The 16,640-nt window shown below is 45.4% G+C and overlaps 1 protein-coding gene across 5 annotated transcripts in view; it reads left to right on the top strand.

Annotated features, from left to right (window-relative positions):
- Positions 1-16,640, top strand: part of PPP4R3B (protein phosphatase 4 regulatory subunit 3B) — a 102,991-nt gene that overhangs the window by 36,675 nt on the left and 49,676 nt on the right. For 3 of the 5 annotated variants that reach the window (XM_045011925.1, XM_045011927.1, XR_006578546.1), the window contains 5 exons: positions 375-452; positions 1,367-1,483; positions 12,058-12,174; positions 12,961-13,110; positions 14,533-14,635. In XM_045011925.1, the coding sequence (XP_044867860.1) occupies positions 375-452; positions 1,367-1,483; positions 12,058-12,174; positions 12,961-13,110; positions 14,533-14,635 (565 nt within the window). The remainder of the gene's footprint in view (positions 1-374; positions 453-1,366; positions 1,484-12,057; positions 12,175-12,960; positions 13,111-14,532; positions 14,636-16,640) is intronic. The other 2 variants (XM_045011928.1, XM_045011929.1) reach the window with 1 other exon arrangement.

Here is a 16,640-nt window from a genome sequence, read left to right as displayed (position 1 = left end):
GTATATGTATCTGAGGGCAAAATTTGACCCGTTTAGTTTCTGTGAAATACTATAAGTTTAATATAAGGCATTTCTCAATTTCACATCAAATAATGCTTTAATACAGTAAAATCCATTGGAACACACACTTTCAAATCTGCATGCTTGGATTTCCTTATTTAAGATGAAAATGTCAAAGTACGTGACCTGTAACTTAGCTAGCAAGACCAGCAAAGATTCTATGCTAGATTCTAAAGCAGAAGCACATAGCTAAGTGGAGAATTTTATTTTATGCCTATATATAACTCTTGTCTTGGGCACTGTATAATAGAATGCCTTTTTTTAGTTTTGACTATTATGATGTAATAGTAATTGTTATATAATGTGTTGTGCAGGAAGACGAGAAGTTTCTGTCTGAAGTTTTTGCACAATTAACAGATGAAGCTACAGATGATGACAAAAGACGTGAATTGGTGAGTCCTTGCTTTGCATGTGAAACTTCAGACACTTAAATATTAAATTTGTACTGCGAACCTTCCCTTCAGTTACTTATTAATGACTGCAAAAAGGTATTTCTAAAATGAAGCAACAAATTCTTGATTGAGTTTTCAAACTCTAGTAAAGAGTAAATTGAGGTTTTCTTTATTTTACTGTTGACAGTATCAACTAGGACATTAGAATGTAGACACTTAAAAATTTTCTTCACCATTATGTAGATGTAATATTGTTTATCGTACGCAGTACTGCTGAGTTCCACAATTCTGGCTGTATCGATGCATCCTTCACCAAGGGCCTATTGTCAGAAGTCCTGAGATTGCTGAAAAGTCACTGTGAACAAATTTATGAATGATTTAAAGGCTACTGGGACTGCCTGCTGATTTGTACTTAAAAATCTTGGACTTATTTGTAACTGAAGGAAGGATGACCTCTGGAGTCCCTTATTTTTGTATTTATAGCTGCCACCCTGATTCTCTACACCATGTTGCATAGCCAGCATTTCTCCTTGAACCTGTTTACCTCTCACTAGAATGAACTACGGTATTAGAGACAAGAACATATTGGAGAAAAATAGTTATTGTTGTATTTAAACAATAGATATGCCAGACAATTTAAATTCTTCATGTATTCAGTTCAGTAAGATAACTAGGTGTTCACTTTCTCACTTTTTCAGGAGGGTTTTTCTTCTCTCTTTGTCATATAACAAAATTTGAGATTCAAGTTGTATAAGTCAGATTTTTTCCTACCTGCCTTTTACCATTATTACCTAAGTATAATGACAGGTTTCTCAAGTGTTTTTATCCAATATAGTTCACTATTTTTCTTTGATATACTACAAATTTAATTACACAAATGTTTTATTGGTTAATGTTTCTTTCAAATGTTATAGGTTAACTTTTTCAAGGAGTTCTGTGCATTTTCTCAGACATTACAACCTCAAAACAGAGATGCGTTTTTCAAAACTTTGGCAAAGTTGGGAATTCTTCCTGCTCTTGAAATTGTAATGGTAAGTGAATCACCTGCAGCCAAATGCTTTTTAAAAGGGCACTGAATTCTGGTTTTTAAAAAGGCCTGTTTTGACATTCTGGGCTGATTTTTTTCAGACGTATTGAGCACTTGCAGCCCCTTTGACTTCAGTTGGAGCTTTGCACTTCTGAAAATCAAGGTGTCTCAAGTGGAGCACCCAAAATCAGTGACTACTTTTGAAAATTTTGGTCATAATTTTAAAAAATATATTTAAACTTGCATGGTGGAGAAGTAAGTGGTGAATAATATGGTTTTGATAATGAGTGCAGAATTAAAAATTACATTTAGTTCTTGATCTCTTGACTAAACTCTGGTATGCTCAGTCCTGAACCACTACCACAATATATAAGATATTAGTGACAGTTTTGTGACTAGAAACAAATGATTTATATTCCTTTGGAAAGCTGCGAATTCTTCGAGTGCTTGCTCATATCGATTCCAATTAGGTGCATGCGCGCCGCGTGCACGTTCGTCGGAAGATTTTTACCCTAGCAACACTCGGTGGGTCGGCTGGGTCGTCCCCTGGAGTGGTGCTGCTGTAGTGCCGAATATATACCCCTGCCGACCCAACGGCCCTTCAGTTCCTTCTCACCACCCGTGTCGGTCGTTGGAACAGTGGAGCGCGGCTTAGCTGACCTCCACTTCCCTAGCTACTCGTAGTTCTCTCGTTAATTCTTGTGTATATAGTTCAGATTTATATAGTTGTAGTAAACCAAAGTGGAACCAGACTGCTGGCACTAAACATTAAAAAGGTTGTAGAGCAGTTTTTAAACTAGGAGATGGGGGAAAGCCGACTGTTGCAGAGAAGCGTGTGGATCGGACACAGACTTCTCTTAGGGGAGAGTCTGATGATAGAGAATCTCCAGGTTATAGTCAGGAGCAGAGGACTGAAAAGTATAATGTAAGGGCCGGATCAGATGATAAACAGTCACATAAAAAAGAATCTGGCACATCAGAAAAAGGCAGGCTAATAAACAGGGACAAGTTTTTAAAGTGCTTGTACACAAATGCCAGAAGTCTAAATAATAATATGGGTGAACTAGAGTGCCTTGTGATAAAGGAGGATATAGATATAATAGGCATCACAGAAACCTGGTGGACTGAGAGCAATCAATGGGACACAATCATTCCAGGGTACAAAATATATCGGAAGGACAGAACAGGTCGTGCAGGGGGAGGAGTGGCACTATATGTGAAAGAAAGTGTCGATTCAAATGAAGTAAAAATCTTAAGCGAATCCACATGTTCCATAGAGTCTCTATGGATAGAAATTTCATGCTCTAGTAAAAATATAACATTAGGGATCTATTATCGACCACCTGACCAGAACAGTAATAGTGATGATGAAATGCTAAGGGAAATTAGAGAGGCTATCAAAATTAAGAACCCAATAATAGTGGGGGATTTCAGTTATCCCCATATTGACTGGGAACATTTCACTTCAGGACGAAATGCAGAGATAAAATTTCTCGATACTTTAAATGACTGCTTCATGGAGCAGCTGGTACGGGAACCCACAAGGGGAGAGGCAACTCTAGATTTAATCCTGAGTGGAGCGCAGGAGCTGGTCCAAGAGGTAACTATAGCAGGACCGCTTGGAAATAGTGACCATAATACAATAGCATTCAACATCCCTGTGGTGGGAAGAACACCTCAACTGCCCAACACTGTGGCATTTAATTTCAAAAGGGGGAACTATACAAAAATGAGGGGGTTAGTTAGACAAAAGTTAAAAGATGACTAAAGTGAAATCCCTGCAAGTTGCGTGGGCCCTTTTTAAAGACACCATAATAGAGGCCCAACTTCAATGTATACCCCAAATTAAGAAAAACAGTAAAAGAACTAAAAAAGAGCCACCGTGGCTTAACAACCATGTAAAAGAAGCAGTGAGAGATAAAAAGACTTCCTTTAAAAAGTGGAAGTCAAATCCTAGTGAGGCAAATAGAAAGGAGCACAAACACTGCCAACTTAAGTGCAAGAGTGTAATAAGAAAAGCCAAACAGGAGTTTGAAGAACGGCTAGCCAAAAACTCCAAAGGTAATAACAATGTTTTTTAAGTACATCAGAAGCAGGAAGCCTGCTAAACAACCAGTGGGGCCCCTTGATGATCAAAATACAAAAGGAGCGCTTAAAGACGATAAAGTCATTGCGGAGAAACTAAATGGATTCTTTGCTTCAGTCTTCACAGCTGAGGATGTTAGGGAGATTCCCAAACCTGAGCTGGCTTTTGTAGTTGACAGATCTGAGGAACTGTCACAGATTGAAGTGTCACTAGAGGAGGTTTTGGAATTAATTGATAAACTCAACATTAACAAGTCACCGGGACCAGATGGCATTCACCCAAGAGTTCTGAAAGAACTCAAATGTGAAGTTGCGGAACTATTAACTAAGGTTTGTAACCTGTCCTTTAAATCGGCTTCGGTACCCAGTGACTGGAAGTTAGCTAATGTAACGCCAATATTTAAAAAGGGTTCTAGGGGTGATCCTGGCAATTACAGACCGGTAAGTCTAACGTCGGTACCGGGCAAATTAGTTGAAACAATAGTAAAGAATAAAATTGTCAGACACATAGAAAAACATAAACTCTTGAGCAATATCAACATGGTTTCTGTAAAGGGAAATCGTGTCTTACTAATCTATTAGAGTTCTTTGAAGGGGTCAACAAACATGTGGACAAGGGGGATCCGGTGGACATAGTGTACTTAGATTTCCGGAAAGCCTTTGACAAGGTCCCTCACCAAAGGCTCTTACGTAAATTAAGCTGTCATGGGATAAAAGGGAAGGTCCTTTCATGGATTGAGAACTGGTTAAAAGACAGGGAACAAAGGGTAGGAATTAATGGTAAATTCTCAGAATGGAGAGGGGTAACTAGTGGTGTTCCCCAAGGGTCAATCCTCGGACCAATCCTATTCAATTTATTCATAAATGATCTGGAGAAAGGGGTAAACAGTGAGGTGGCAAAGTTTGCAGATGATACTAAACTGCTCAAGATAGTTAAGACCAAAGCAGATTGTGAAGAACTTCAAAAAGATCTCACAAAACTAAGTGATTGGGCAACAAAATGGCAAATGAAATTTAATGTGGATAAATGTAAAGTAGTGCACATTGGAAAAAATAACCCCAACTATACATACAACATGATGGGGGCTAATTTAGCTACAACGAGTCAGGAAAAAGATCTTGGCGTCATCGTGGATAGTTCTCTGAAGATGTCCACGCAGTGTGCAGAGGCGGTCAAAAAAGCAAACAGGATGTTAGGAATCATTAAAAAGGGGATAGAGAATAAGACTGAGAATATATTATTGCCCTTATATAAATCCATGGTACGCCCACATCTCGAATACTGTGTACAGATGTGGTCTCCTCACCTCAAAAAAGATATTCTAGCACTAGAAAAGGTTCAGAAAAGGGCAACTAAAATGATTAGGGGTTTAGAGAGGGTCCCATACGAGGAAAGATTAAAGAGGCTAGGACTCTTCAGCTTGGAAAAGAGGAGACTAAGGGGGGACATGATAAAGGTATATAAAATCATGAGTGATGTTGAGAAAGTGGATAAGGATAAGTTATTTACTTATTCCCATAATACAAGAACTAGGGGTCACCAAATGAAATTAATAGGCAGCAGGTTTAAAACAAATAAAAGGAAGTTCTTCTTCACGCAGCGCACAGTGAACTTGTGGAACTCCTTACCTGAGGAGGTTGTGAAGGCTAGGACTATAACAATGTTTAAAAGGGGACTGGATAAATTCATGGTGGCTAAGTCCATAAATGGCTATTAGCCAGGATGGGTAAGCATGGTGTCCCTAGCCTCTGTTCGTCAGAGGATGGAGATGGATGGCAGGAGAGAGATCACTTGATCATTGCCTGTTAGGTTCACTCCCTCTGGGGCACCTGGCATTGGCCACTGTCGGTAGACAGATACTGGGCTAGATGGACCTTTGGTCTGACCCGGTACTGCCTTTCTTATGTTCTTAACTTTATTCGTTTGTTGTATAGTTAGTGTATATAGTTCAGAGGGGTTCGGGGATTATCCCCTTTCCCACACCCGGTGCCGTTGCCTATGCCCGGTTCACTGGGTTTCAAACTGTGCTCGGCCTGCCAAAGCCGATGCCGACAAGAGATCCCCACGACTCCTGTCTTAAGTGCCTCGGGGGATCTCACCTAACAGATAAGTGCCGCATTTGTAAGGCCTTTAAGCCGAGAACAAAAAAGGAGCGGGACTTTCGTCTCAAGCAGCTCCTGATGGAGGCAGCTCTTACTTCTCCGCCCTGGGCACTGGGCACTGAGAGCTGGACAGTCTTCAAGAAGCGCTCCCTCGGCACCGGATCGCGCCAGTACCGCCAAGGCCTCTCGGCAACAGCCGTCGCCCTCACTGTCGTCCGCTTGGCACCGATCCCTCTCCCCGAGGGCGAAGAGGCACAAGACTCCTGCTGCGTCCGAGCCGCCTGCTCCGCCGCCCGAGCGCTAGACTAAGTCAGACCTCCCGGCACCGATACCTGCCGTGGCACCGACAATATCGGCACCGTCGATTCCGGCCACACAAGAGCCGTCGAGTCCGGTGCCTGGAAGCTCCCCGATGCGAGCTGTGGTTGAGCTCACTATTCCCTCCACGCCGGATACATTTTCCACGGTGAGGGAGTTGATTGCAATGACGGAGTCTGCGCTGTATCAACCCCCGGCACCGCCGGTGCGGGTTATACAGTCGATCGGCAAGCCTGCCTTGATCAGACCATCCTCCGTCAGCACTGCAGAGCGGCACCGTTCACGATCGCGGTCCCGCAGACGTTCTCGGTCCTGTCACCGATCCAGGTCCCGATGCCACTCGCAGTCCTGGCACCGTTCTCCATTTCGGTACCGGTCGTACTCGCGGCACCGGTCAGCGTCCCGTTTGTCGGCCCGGTACACTTGGCACCGATCCAGCTCCCGGCACCGCTCCAGGTACTGTGACTCCTGTAGCCACTCCCGATGTCGAGCCTCGAGATCTCGGTCGACCTCCCGGCACTGCTCCGGTCGCAGGTCCCGTCTCGCTCCCGGTACCGATCCCTGGTGCCACGTCGAGCGACGTCAGCTAGAGAGGGAGACTCTGCCCAGTGCTTTTCAGCTCCTCCATGGCCATCCAGACGTGCATCAGTGTTGTCCCAGGCGGGCAGTTCATACGCGCAGGACCGTGATTCGGATGTGCCCACCAGAGTCTTCCAGGAGCCCCAGGCCCAGGACCCTGGCCCCCATCAGTGATCATTCTGGACACCTTGGTCATACCACCGGGCCCAAGGCGTGCCTGTGATCTCATCTCGCTCTGTTCCGTCAGAGCACTGGGTGCCAGAGGCGACAGTTAGCCGTCCCCCTCCAACCGGTACAGAGGAAGCCCCGGTTCAGCCACCGGACTCCCAGATCCCACCGGAACAGGAGGTCGTCCAGGAGCACGAGCCCACACACGACCCGCTTGTCCCCGGCCTTTCTTCTTCCTCCTCCCCAGATGAGGCGGTGGCAGGAACATCCTCCTCGGGCCCTCCTCCAATCGACTTGAGGGCCCATCAGGACCTCCTGAGACGGGTGGCACTCAATATGAACCTCCAAGTGGAGGAAGTCTCGTAGATAGAGGATCCGGTCGTAGACATTCTGTCGGCTGACACCCCCACTAGAGTGGCCCTACCGTTCATTCGGACGATCCAGGCCAATGCGGATACAATCTGGCAGTCTCCAGCCTCTATCCCGCCCACGGCCAGGGGAGTCGAACGCAAGTACATGGTACCTTCCGGGGGGTACGAGTACCTATATGTACATCCTTCCCCCTGCTCCCTTGTCGTCCAGGCCGTCAATGAGAGGGAATGCCATGGCCAGCAGGCACCAGCCCCTAAATCGAAGGAGGCTAGGCGAATGGACTTACTGGGCCATAAGGTGTACTCGGCAGGGGCCCTGGAACTCCGCGTAGCAAACCAGCAAGCCCTGCTTAGCAGCTACAATTACAACACCTGGGTGGCGGTGGGCAAATTTACGGAGTTGGTTCCTCAGGACTCCCGTCAAGAGTTTGCTGCCCTCCTGGAAGAAGGGAAGAAAGTGGCGAGAACTTCCCTCCAGGCCTCATTGGATGCAGCTGACTCCGCTGCCAGGACTCTGGCCTCGGGTGTTGCCATGAGGCGTATTTCATGGCTCCAGGTGTCGGGCCTTCCCCCGGAGCTGCAGCATACTATACAGGACTTGCCCTTCGATGGCAAAGGCCTGTTCTCCAAAAAAACTGACCCTAGGCTGCAAAGCCTAAAGGACAGCAGGGTCACTATGCACTCTCTCGGCATGCACACGCCGGTGACTCAGCACCGACCTTTCCGTCCCCAGCCTCACCTCCCTTACCCGTGCCTAGACAAAGACAGGACTTTGCCAGCAGGCGTGGCCAAGGCGGTCGTAGGCATCAGTCAGGACCCCAAGGGGACCAAAATCAGGGTCCCTCTAAACCACCAAGTGGGCCAAAGCCTAACTTTTGAAGGCACGCCCGAGGACGGCGTACCAGTTATTACCCAGGATCCGTTCCCTCCCTTTTACAACCGCCTCTCCTTTTTCCTCCCTGCGTGGTCCCATCTAACCTCAGATCGTTGGGTCCTTCGCACGGTGGAATCTGGGTACTGCCTCCAGTTTATTTCGCCTCCCACCTTCCATCCTCGTCCCTCTTTAGGGACCCCTCTCACGAGCAATTCCTCTTGCAAGAGGTGCGGATGCTCCTCGCCATCGGAGCTATAGAGGAGGTACCAAAGGACGAACAGGGGCAAGGGGTTCTACTCCCGCTATTTCCTAATCCCCAAGGCGAAGGGAGGTCTCAGACCTATCCTAGACCTGCGGGAACTCAACAAGTTCATGATAAAGCTGAAGTTCCACATGGTATTCCTGGGGCCCATCATCCCATCCTTGGATCCCGGAGACTGGTATGCCGCCCTCGATATGAAGGATGCGTATTTTCACGTCGCCATTTATCCTCCACACAGAAGGTACCTCTGGTTTGAGGCCAACCGTCAACATTTCCAGTTTATGGTCCTTCCGTTTGCCTCTCTACAGCCCCAAGAGTATTCACAAAGTTCATGGCTGTAGTCGCCGCCTCCCTCCGCCGCTGTCGGATACACGTTTTTCCGTATCTAGACGATTGGTTCACTTGAGGGACCTCCGAGGCCCAAGTTACCTGTCATGTGGGCATCGTCAAGGACCTATTCCTGCATCTAGGCCTGATGATCAATACAGAGAAATCCACTCTGATTCCCACACAGAGAATAGAATTCATTGGGGCCAACCTGGACTCCAATCTCTCCAGAGCCTGCTTACCTCAGCCTTGGTTTCAGGCGATGGTAACAATTATACAAGGTCTACGGAACTTCCCGACAACTTCGGCTCGCACTTGCCTAGGTCTCCTGGGTCACATGGCTGCCTGCACGTTCGTAACCAAACATGCCAGGCTTCGCCTCCGTCCAGTCCAGTCGTGGCTCACCTTGGTGTACCACCCAAGCAGAGACATCATAGACATGATCGTCACGATCCCCCCGAGCATCCTAGGCTCCCTCGACTGGTGGTCGATGCCCTCCCTGGTGCGTGCAGGGATGCCATTCCATCCACCTCACCCCTCGGTGTCCCTGACGACGGATGCCTCATCTCTCGGCTGGGGTGCTCACCTTGGTCAGTTTCGCACTCAGGGCCTTTGGTCAGCTCAAGAGCTGGCCTTGCACATCAATGTCCGAGAGCTGAGAGCAGTCCGCCTTGCATGCCAGGCGTTTCAGCAGCACCTACAAGGCCGTTGTGTCTGTGTTCACAGACCACACACCAGCCGTGTATTACATAAACAAGCAGGGAGGAGCACGGTCCTCCCCTCTTTGCCAGGAAGCTATCCAGCTCTGGGACTTCTGCACAGCCCAATCGATAGACCTGGTAGCGTCCTTTCTCCCAGGGGTCACTCTGGCGGATCGCCTCAGCAGATCCTTCCTGTCTCACGAGTGGTGGTTTCGTCCGGACGTTATCCATTCCGTTTTCCGGAAGTGGGGATTTCCCTGCATAGACCTCTTCGCTTCTCACGAGAACAGGAAGTGCCAGACGTTCTGCTCATTCCAAGGCCTCTCCCCGGGCTCGATCTCGGACGCTTTCTGATGCCGCGGACGAGCCATCTGCTATACGCTTTTCCACCGTTCCCGCTGGTTCACAGGGTCCTGCTAAAACTCCGCAGGGACAGAGCGCACCTGATCATGATTGCTCCAGCGTGGCCCATGCAGCACTGGTACACCATGTTGCTAGACTTGTCGATAGCCAACTCGATTCCCCTGCCTCTTCGCCCAGACCTCATAACGCAGGATCACGGCAGACTTCACCACCCAGACCTGCAATCCCTGCACCTCACAGCATGGCTGCTGCGTGGTTAAACCGATCCGAGTTACGTTGCTCTGCCTCGGTACAGCAGGTACTCCTGGGTGGTAGGTAACCTTCCACTCGGTTAACATATCTGGCCAAGTGGAAGCGTTTCTCCTGCTGGTGCGAAACGCATAATGTTACTCCCTCCGAGGTCCCGATCCATTCCATCTTGGACTACCTCTGGTCTCTCAAACAGCAGGACCTGGCGGTATCATCATTGAGAGTGCACTTGGCAGCCATCTCTACCTTCCACCCAGGGGAGAGTGGCCGCTCCGTATTCTCGCACCCTATGGTTTCTAGGTTCCTCAAGGGCTTGGAGCGTTATACCCCCAAGTTCGCCGCCCTGCCCAAACCTGGGACCTCAACCTGGTTCTAACCAGACTTATGACTGCCCCATTCGAGCCACTGGCAACCTGCTCGCTGCTATACCTGTCCTGGAAGACAGTTTTCCTCGTAGCCATTACATCGGCCAGACGAGTCTCCGGGTTTAGGGCTCTCACGGTGGACTCACCGTATACTGAATTTCACAAGGACAAGGTGCAGTTGCGACCACATCCGGCCTTCCTCCCTAAGGTGGTGTCGGCCTTTCATATGAACCAGGATATCTTCCTTCCGGTCTTCTTTCCGAAGCCACACTCATCGTGAAGGGAGCAACAATTGCACTCCCTAGACGTCCGTAGGGCGCTCGCATTTTATATCGAGCAGACAAAGCCCTTTCGTAAAACGCCCCAACTCTTCATCACAGTGGCAGACCGAACGAAGGGCCTACCTGTCTCCTCCCAGAGGATTTCATCTTGGGTGACGTCGTGCATCTGCACCTGCTGTGACTTGGCCCATGCTCCATCGAGCCACCTCACTGCACATTCTACCAGGGCTCAGGCTTCTTCTGCTGCCTTCCTGGCTCACGTTCCCATACAGGAAATCTGTCATGCAGCTACCTGGTCCTCGGTCCCCACCTTTGCCTCACATTATGCGCTGGTCCAACAGTCCAGAGATGATGTAGCCTTTGGCTCAGCAGTTTTGCATTGTGCAACATCTCACTCCGACCCCACTGCCTAGGTAAGGCTTGGGAATCACCTAATTGGAATCGATATGAGCAAGCACTCGAAGAAGAAAAGATGGTTACTCACCTTTGTAACTGTTGTTCTTCGAGATGTGTTGCTCATATCCCTTCCAAACCCGCCCTCCTTCCCCTCTGTCGGAGTAGCCGGCAAGAAGGAACTGAAGGGCCGTTGGGTCGGCAGGGGTATATATTCAGCGCTATAGTGGCGCCACTCCAGGGGGTGACCCAGCCGACCCACCGAGTGTTGCTAGGGTAAAAATCTTCCGACGAACGTGCACGCGGCGTGCACACACCTAATTGGAATGGAAGAAGAACAACAGTTACAAAGGCGAGTAACCGTCTTTTCCATCTTTTTACTGGTATGAAGCATTTTTAATCATGACAGATTGAGATGTTAGAGCATAAATACTGTTTTCCAATTTGTTTTCCTTCATTTCAATTCTTATGTGATTTAGCAGTTACCACTCTAGCTAAAAACAATGCTTTGTACCACGTAAAAATTCTGAATCCCAACTTTCAAATGTCTCTCACTTTAGCAGATCAGTAGACATTAGCTACTATAAACACATCACAAATTAAGTGGACACGAAAACATCAGACTAACACAATATTGAAGTCCTAAAATCTCATGATCTTTCAAGGCTGTAATGCGCCTTTGTAGATCAGTACAAATATTTCTAGATCTGAATCTTTTTGACTTGGGTCCAGGACCAATTACCAGAAAGAAAGAAAAACGTTCCCCGAAGAAACGTATTTATGCTGTAGGTGATTAAACAGTAAGTGTAAACAGTTGTACGTGATTGGGATACGTTTGTAAACCTTTATACTGGCCCTTTTGTACTAAAGTAACTCATCTGTGGTAATAAATATAGAATATTGGCATAAGTACTGTTATGTGGATTTTACTTGCTGTCAAAATTATGGCCGTCAAATTCACACAAATCTTTACGTTCTTTCTGGATAGTGTGGGAAGTTTTCTTCCAATTTTATATTGGGACCGTTGGATTTGCTTAATGTATAATATGACCTTGCAATCAAATGTTAGTTTTATCATTGTCCTGTGCTACTGTACCTCAAATGGTTCATCTGTAATAAACTGAGTTTACTTTTATTAGGGTATGGATGACTTGCAAGTTAGATCAGCTGCTACAGATATATTTTCTTATCTAGTAGAATTTAGTCCATCCATGGTCCGAGAATTTGTAATGCAAGAAGCCCAACAGAGTGATGATGTAAGTAAGAATATTACAGGACTATCTAATAATTTACATACTGAAGCTTCTGTATATGCTGATTATACTTGCAAAGGACAGTACTGTGTGCTTTTTGCAGAATTAAGATCTTTTCAGTCTAAATATAATTTTTCTTAAATATTACTTTTTTTTGTAAGAGTACAGGAAATGTAGGAAAAAGACAGGCAACAGCATTCTGATTGGGGTCGGGGTGTGGGAAGATGTGAGCACATAAAACCTGTCTTTTGCTCATTATAGAATGGGTTCCCATCAATTGCCAGGTGAAATCCAGGGTACTAGGTATCATATTACTAGACAAAAACAACATTACGATGGAGTTAAGGTTGAGAGTACATATAGTTACATAGAATATGAAACATTAGAGGGATGTTATAATTAACCCTCCTGAGTTTGTAATGCTTGTTTTTGGGAGAAGACTTAACATTAAATGTAAAAGAAATACAAACAGGTTAAGTATGGAAATTTATGGTTAAGACGCTGCCTTGGAGTGACACCTTGAGGGAGAAAAGTGCACTTGATTTTTAAAGACATTTGATTTTTTGCATCTAGGCTCATTTTCAAGTAATTTTATTTTTTCCATTCCACTTTACTGTTTTAATATTTGAAACTCAGGTTTTGCGTTGGCTTTCACTTATATTTTTTCACATGTGAGCTTTCAGTGATAGCAGCTAGAGACCAAATAAAAATCAATTTGTATTTTTAAAAAAAATCTAGTAGTATTTGTATTATTGAAAACTTATATGTAATTGATTTGCTTTGTTGCAGGATATCCTCCTCATCAATGTAGTTATTGAGCAAATGATCTGCGATACTGACCCTGAGCTTGGTGGGGCTGTTCAATTAATGGGGCTCTTACGTACTCTGATTGATCCAGAGAATATGTTGGCCACAGCTAATGTAAGAAAATGCAAAGGGGTAATGAAACTTTACTGTCTATGCACATTTAAAAAGTCGTCCTACTCTTTCTGTCATCTTTGGTTGGAGGATAGTAGGAAGGAAAAGCATTTTGGCATTGTCCTGTTTGCTTGATGTTTTTTGGCAGCTGCAAAATTTCAGTAAAATTATTGCTAATGAAAGGCACTGATCTGTATTTACTGTCTCTAATTAATGCTAAGAAACATGGCATTGTCTAAGAAGTTCTTAAAATTGGCAGTCTTCTCCCCAAACACATGGGTATTAGACTAGTCTTAGCTCCAATTGGCTGGGTGGACCACATCAAAACATTGAAAAAAGAGTCCAGTGTGTCTGCATGTAGCTAAAACAATGTTTAATTCCTACAGCATAATGCAGATCCAACTTGATAGAACCATTCCCATGTTACAGAATGTACTTTATCCTGATAGAATACTTGGCCGTACGTATGATTCTGTTTATACACCTCTACCTCAATATAACGCTGTCCTCAGGAGCCAAAAAATCTTACCGCATTATAGGTGAAACCGTGTTATATCGAACTTGCTTTGATCCACTGGAGTGCTCAGCCCTGCCCTCCCGGAGCACTGCTTTACCGCATTATATCCGAATTCGTGTTATATTGGGTCGCGTTATACCGAGGTAGAGGTGTATTGTCACAAATGAACAAAAATCCAGGACTTCTTGTAATTTGCTTTAAAACTCTGCCCAGAGTTCTGATAATTCCATTTAATTTACATTGCATTGAATCCAAACATTGCCTTTGGATTAAAATATTCAATAAAGTTTAGGTCTCTGGGATTTGAATCAAATTGGACGTTGCTATGTTATGGTTTCTCTCTAAGAAAAAAATATTTAAACTATAGTATATGAAGTATGATATGCCTGTGTTAGATGGTTTGGAATTCTAGTCACCAAAAGAAGTATTTAAAGTAAAATCTAGTAACCTTATGTACATACAGCAATCCTTAAATGTTGTGTGCACTGGTGAGGAGAGTGGTCTCTCTCTCTCTCTCTTTTTTTAAATACATACAGAAGCTTCAAGCAATATATGCAAAATTACTGTCACTCTTTTTTTCCTTTTTAAATTGTTGGTTAAAGGCACTGTGTGATGCATTCGTGTCAGTTCATTTGTCTTTCTCCATTGGAGAGATTTGAGTTCATGCTTTCGCTTTAATCACAAGTTACATAAGGTTGTTCTCATCCTAGTCCCTCCCACTCTGCTCTACATCTTTGGGTGTGATGGGTACATTCTACTCTAGAGAACACCTGGTGTGTTGCAAATCGGTATCAAAAGGTACTATCAACGCCATGTGAGGTAGCTTATGTCTTGCTTGTTCTGTATTTTACTTAAGTGCTATTAGCCCTCACTAGCAAAGACACTAAATTCACACCAGTGTTTTAATAAATAAATGTTTGTTTCAGAAAACAGAGAAAAGTGAATTTCTCAATTTCTTCTACAACCATTGTATGCATGTTCTCACCGCACCACTCTTGGCTAATACTTCAGAAGACAAATGTGAAAAAGGTAGGATTAAATGTTGGATTGACTTTTTATCTTGCCATGTTTACCAACTAGTCATCTAGACAAATGATGTCACTGATTTGTAGTGTGAGAACAAAATGTGCTTGCTGGAGGCTATTGTTGCTCCTCAGATAAGAATAAGCAGATATACAAAAATATTACTAGTCCAGAGATTCCTCAAAAAGTGTTTAAGTTACTGCTATGCGTGGTGGTAATTTGCCTTTTGTGCTCCACAGCCTTGGGAGCCTGGACTGTGCTTACTTGGTCATAGAAAAATAAGCAGAATCATGGAAATGTAGTACCTTCCAAATCTGAAATATTAATTTATTAACTTGTCGATCTTTAATAAAGGCTAAAGTATTGCTATATAATTCCTGCTCAAACTGCATATCCATGGTAACTCCCAATATACACACTTCTAAAAGTTTCGGTATTTGGTACATTTGTTGGCAGCTGATGTAAAACTGCAATCACAACTTCTGTTGGTAGCAGCAGACAGTTTTTCTTAGTAACTTTTAGAAATGTTGATGTGTAGCAGCAAATGTGTTCAACTTCATAAGTGTTTCAGAGCATTTACAAATTGCTTTGTCACTTACCAAAGAAAACACAATCCTGGGGTTTGGCTATCTGCAGGGTATTAATTCCAGAGATTAGTGTTCCTTCGAAATTTCCAGTGATACAGAAATGCTGAAAGTCATAGTTCTTCTTCAAGGAGTGTCCCTGTGGGTGTTCCACTTTAGGTGTCTTGGCTTCTAGTCGGAGACTTCTGGTAGCCGTGCATGGGTGGCAGCTGTCTTGCGCCGCTCCCCCACGAGTGCAGCCAGCCGTAATAAAGGTAATAATAAAGGTAATAATTGGAGATATACCAATCTCCTAGAACTGGAAGGGACCTTGAAAGGTCATCGAGTCCAGCCCCCTGCCTTCACTAGCAGGACCAATTTTTGCCCCAGATCCCTAAGTGGCCTCCTCAAGGATTGAACTCACAACCCTGGGTTTAACAGGCCAATGCTCAAACCACTGAGCTATCCCTCCCCCCATCCCTCCCGTCACCCAGTCCCTTTTCTACCGCCCTTGGTTTCAGTCGGAATGACAGCAGTGCCCTTATCTACTCTCGTATTCCTTTAATCTCTGCCCTTTTGTATGTTAGTTTTCCTAATTGTTTCTCTCCGTTCATTTTTCTTTTTCACGTTTAAAAAAATAATTATCGCGTTTTTCTCCCTGCCTCAGGCAGGCAGCCATTGAAGAGACACTAGACCCGGATTATTCCCATTCTTCATTCAGCTAGCTTCTTAGACATGCTTGGTTGGCTCTCCAGGTTTCAAGTGCTGTCTGACCTGAGGACTCTCGATACAAGTTACAGATAGCCACTCGCAGTGTATCCGTTGGGTAATATGTGTACCCACTGCAAGAAGCTCACAGCGTGGACAAGAAAGGCCAGGGATCTCCAATTAAAACTTCTAATGATGGAGAGATCCCTCTGACCTGCCTCTGACCCGGAGTCCAGGACACCACCTCGCCAAACCTCAGCTGCAGCTGCCTCAGATATGCAAAAAATGGCTATTAAGGACCCTGGTCCTATCAAAGTCACAAAAAAGTGGTCTCACTCCCCGCCATATCGGGATTCGCCTCCAAAAAAGCAATTCCCGACTGCAAAAACTGCCCCGGTACCGACAGCACCCAGAGCACCGGACTGCGAGGCACTGGGACTATCCGGTACCGATACGTCCTGAGGAGCAAAAGACCCTATGCGGTCTCACTCTCATAGCTTGGAATTCAGGGAACAGAAACTTCAGGCACAGAGCAGCACTATGGCGCCACCTGCTGCACCAATACAATATGACAAGTCTGGTTCCCTGCCTGAGTTTGCCTGCACTGCTGGCACACTTTGTCAGCCATGTGGACCTACTCATTGCTTCCACACTGGGAACTTCGCTCTTTGGCACAGATGACACCCCAGCCAGGTCAGGGCCAAGCTTTATCACTACACCCGCTGGCTTGGCCCCTCCTC

This window comes from Mauremys mutica, chromosome 3 (genome assembly GCF_020497125.1).
Source record: "Mauremys mutica isolate MM-2020 ecotype Southern chromosome 3, ASM2049712v1, whole genome shotgun sequence".
Taxonomy (NCBI): domain Eukaryota; kingdom Metazoa; phylum Chordata; order Testudines; family Geoemydidae; genus Mauremys; species Mauremys mutica.
This window is presented reverse-complemented; position numbering and strand designations above follow the sequence as displayed.